A 3,552-nucleotide genomic window follows, 5' to 3' on the forward strand; every position below is an offset into this window, starting at 1 on the left:
ATCAAAGATTATCTATCAAAACCCCCTGTACTGGTCCCACCAGAACCTGGTAAGCCTTTGTTTTTATATCTATCGGTGATGGATAATTCATTTGGATGAGTTCTGGGGAAACATGATGCGACAGGCAAAAAGGAACAGGCAATCTATTATTTGATCAAGAAGTTCACCAATTACAAGGTTAAGTATACCCTTTTAGAAAGGACATGTGCTGCCTTGACTTGGGTCACTCAGAAGATGAGGTATTATCTTCTGTCCTACACTACTTACCTCATATCAAGAATGGATCCTTTGAAGTACATCTTTCAAAAGCCAATGCCCACTAGCAGGCTCGCAAAATGGCAGATTCTGCTTACAGAGTTTGATATCGTCTATGTCACTCGCACCGCAATGAAAGCATAGGCTTTGGCAGATCATTTGGCAGAGAATCTAGTTAATGATGATTACAAGCCACTGAGCACATACTTATCATATGAAGAGGTCAACTCAATAGAGGAGGTAGTTCCGGACGATAGCCATGTATGAAAAATGTATTTTGATATGGCTGTCAACATCAAAGGAGTTGGTATCGGGGCAATCCTTATCTCACCTATTGGACAACACTACCCTACAACGGCCCAACTTCGGTTCTTCTGTACCAATAATATGGAAGAATACGAGGCTTGTATAATGGGTCTAAAAATGGCCCTCGATCTGGAAGTGTATGAACTATTGGTTATGGGAGATTCCGACTTGCTTATTCGGCAAGCCCAAGGCGAATGGGAGACTCGAGACATCAAGCTTATTCCGTACAGACAATGTGTGCAAGACCTAAGTAAAAGATTCGAGTTCATCGAGTTTAGGTACATTCCCAGGCTTCACAACGAGCTAGTCGATGCCTTGGCTACCTTAGCCTCGATGCTCCCTTATCCATGCAACACTCATATTGATCTATTGGAAATCCAAGTTCGGAATCAACACCGTTACTGCAATACTATTGAGACCGAACCAGATGGTGAACCATGGTATCATGACATAAAACGATTCCTGAAAACAAGGGAATACCCAGAGCATGCCAATGGAGATCAAAAACGAACTATAAGGCGTCTCGCCGACAGTTTCTTCCTGAATGGGGAAATTATGTACAAAAGGACCCCAGATTTGAACTTGTTGAGATGCGTAAATGCCATAGAAGCTGAGCGGATCATGGATGAAGTGCATTCAGGGGTATGCGGACCTCACATGAATGGATATATTTTGGCGAAGATGATTCTGCGGGCAGGGTATTATTGGCTTACTATGGAGCGATATTGCTTCAGTTTTGTTCGCAAGTGTCACCAATGCCAGATTCATGGTGACCTGATTCACTCACCTCCTTCGGTGTTGCTTCCCATGTCCTCTCATTGGCATTTCGTTGCTTGGGGAATGGATGTTATTGGGCCAATCGAGCCAAAGGCTTCAAATGGGCATAGATTCATTTTGGTTGCAATTGATTACTTCACCAAGTGGGTGGAGGCCGTCACTTTCAAAGCAGTCACCAAGAAAGCAGTGGTAGACTTTATTCATTCCAACATCATCTGTCGCTTTGGTATTCCAAAGACCATTATCACTGACAATGCAGCCAATCTAAATAGTCATTTGATGAAGGAGGTATGCGAGCAATTTAAAATTGTGCATCGCTATTCTACCCCTTACCGGCCAAAAGCCAATGGAGTCGTTGAAGCGGAAAACAAAAACATCAAGAAAATTCTTAGAAAGATGATCCAAGGTTCTAGACAATGGCATGAAAAGTTACTTTTTTCTCTTTTGGGATACCGCACTACTGCTCGTACATCAGTGGGTGCAATTCCTTATATGCTGGTGTATGGAACTAAAGCTATAATACCAGCTGAAGTCGAAATTCCCTCTCTCCGAATCATTGTGGAATAGGATATTCAAGAAACTGAGTCGGTCAAGACCCGTTTGGAACAACTGATGTTGATTGATGAAAAACGGCTAGCAGCAGTATGTTTTGGCCAGTTATACCAACAAAGAATAGCATGCACTTATAACAAGAAAGTGCGCCTAAGACATTTTGAGGTAGGCCAGCTCATTTTAAAATGCATCCTTCTGCAACAGGTAGAAGCTAAAGAAAAGTTCTCCCTGAACTGGCAATGACCCTACATTATCAAGAAAGTGTTACCAAAAGTGACCTTGCACTTGGTAGATGAAGAAGGACGGGTACCAGACATGACTATTAACGCAGATGCAGTCAAAAGATATTATATTTGATATATACTTACTGCGGAACTTTCAAGCATGATTTTCTCATATCGAGTGATGAAGGTATCATTGCTCACCATCCCAAATAGGTATCATCATTTTGTTAACCCTTTGAGCCGTATTTGTCTTCTTTGTTTTCCCTCTTTTTTGGAACCTGTGTACTTGTAACCCAAAAAAAAAAAGAAAAAGAAAAAACAATAGTATAAAGAAAAAGAAAAAAAATCAAACAACAAATCTTCTTAGTCAGTGAACTACGTTCGACCTGATTCCGAAAGGATACGTAGACAGCCTTACCCTGGGTTCGGTCCCATCACAACAAAAAATCCATATTCCCAATGCTCCAAAACTGGGGCAGAAGTTTGTTTTATTTTACGATTTTTTTCTGCAAAAACGGTTCCAAAAGTTGTAATTTAGTTCAAGGTTCTTTTCGCCTTTTCCCTGTTAGGAACTTCTGATCGATCTTTGAGAATGTGTGAAGTCTCCATGCCAAGGGCATTTGGAAACCTTCCGCATGCAGTATCTTAGTAAAAAAACCAAAAAAAAAAAAAAAGAAACAAAATAAGAAGAAATGAGAGAGTTTTATCGGTGAAAACCCGTATAGGCACTGTAAGGCGACAAGTGAGTAGATAAATGAGAGAGTCTTATTGGTGAAAATCCAAATGGGCACTATAAGGCGACGGTGAGTAGAGAAATGAGATAGATCAGTTAGCGAAAACCCGCAAACGGCGCTACTAGCTAAATGAGGGTCTTCGATACTCCGGTATGAGCACAAACAAGACAGTTTCAAGATGAACATTTGCGACGGATTTTGAGAATTAGACATCTCATACGGATCAGACGTCTAGTCCAAAATGCATGTCATGATTGATTGAAGTCAGCACACACCTCCAGATAAGTCTCCCTATTCCTCTCTCCGAAAGGGACACCCTTTGTTTAGACACAATTTTTTTATTTTTTTTACTTTCAATTTCTCTTCTATTTTTCCCATAATTTTTCTTTGAGTCCCTTTCGGTCTAATCTTGCATCAAAAGCAAACAAAGAAATGGCTGCAAAACTGGCTATAGTTTTCCTGTAATACCGAGCATAATTTGGGGCATATACGACATTGACAAAGTCATGAATCCGTCTGTGATCTCTTTTGCTAAGCCGAACAAAGTATCTTGAAGAAACTGAAAAGGTCGCCTAAGCAAGACTTGCTTCATGGGAAAAGTTGGCAAGCACTACGGACACAAACTGATATTGGGTGCAAGACAACTAAGTTTGATTTTAAAGAAAACATTTCCTCGCTTTAGGGACAATGATTAGCGATACTAT

The 3,552-nt window shown here is 40.6% G+C and overlaps 1 protein-coding gene across 1 annotated transcript; it reads left to right on the top strand.

Annotated features, from left to right (window-relative positions):
- Positions 1 to 678: 678 nt before the first annotated feature.
- On the top strand, positions 679 to 1,905 carry LOC138907945 (uncharacterized). The gene is made up of 3 exons (XM_070198572.1): positions 679 to 1,203; positions 1,324 to 1,458; positions 1,576 to 1,905. The coding sequence occupies exons 1-3, from the start codon at positions 679 to 681 to the stop codon at positions 1,903 to 1,905; spliced, it is 990 nt and encodes a 329-aa protein (XP_070054673.1).
- Positions 1,906 to 3,552: the final 1,647 nt, after the last annotated feature.

The sequence above is a fragment of the Nicotiana tomentosiformis genome, chromosome 3, assembly GCF_000390325.3.
Source record: "Nicotiana tomentosiformis chromosome 3, ASM39032v3, whole genome shotgun sequence".
NCBI classification, from domain to species: Eukaryota; Viridiplantae; Streptophyta; class Magnoliopsida; order Solanales; family Solanaceae; genus Nicotiana; species Nicotiana tomentosiformis.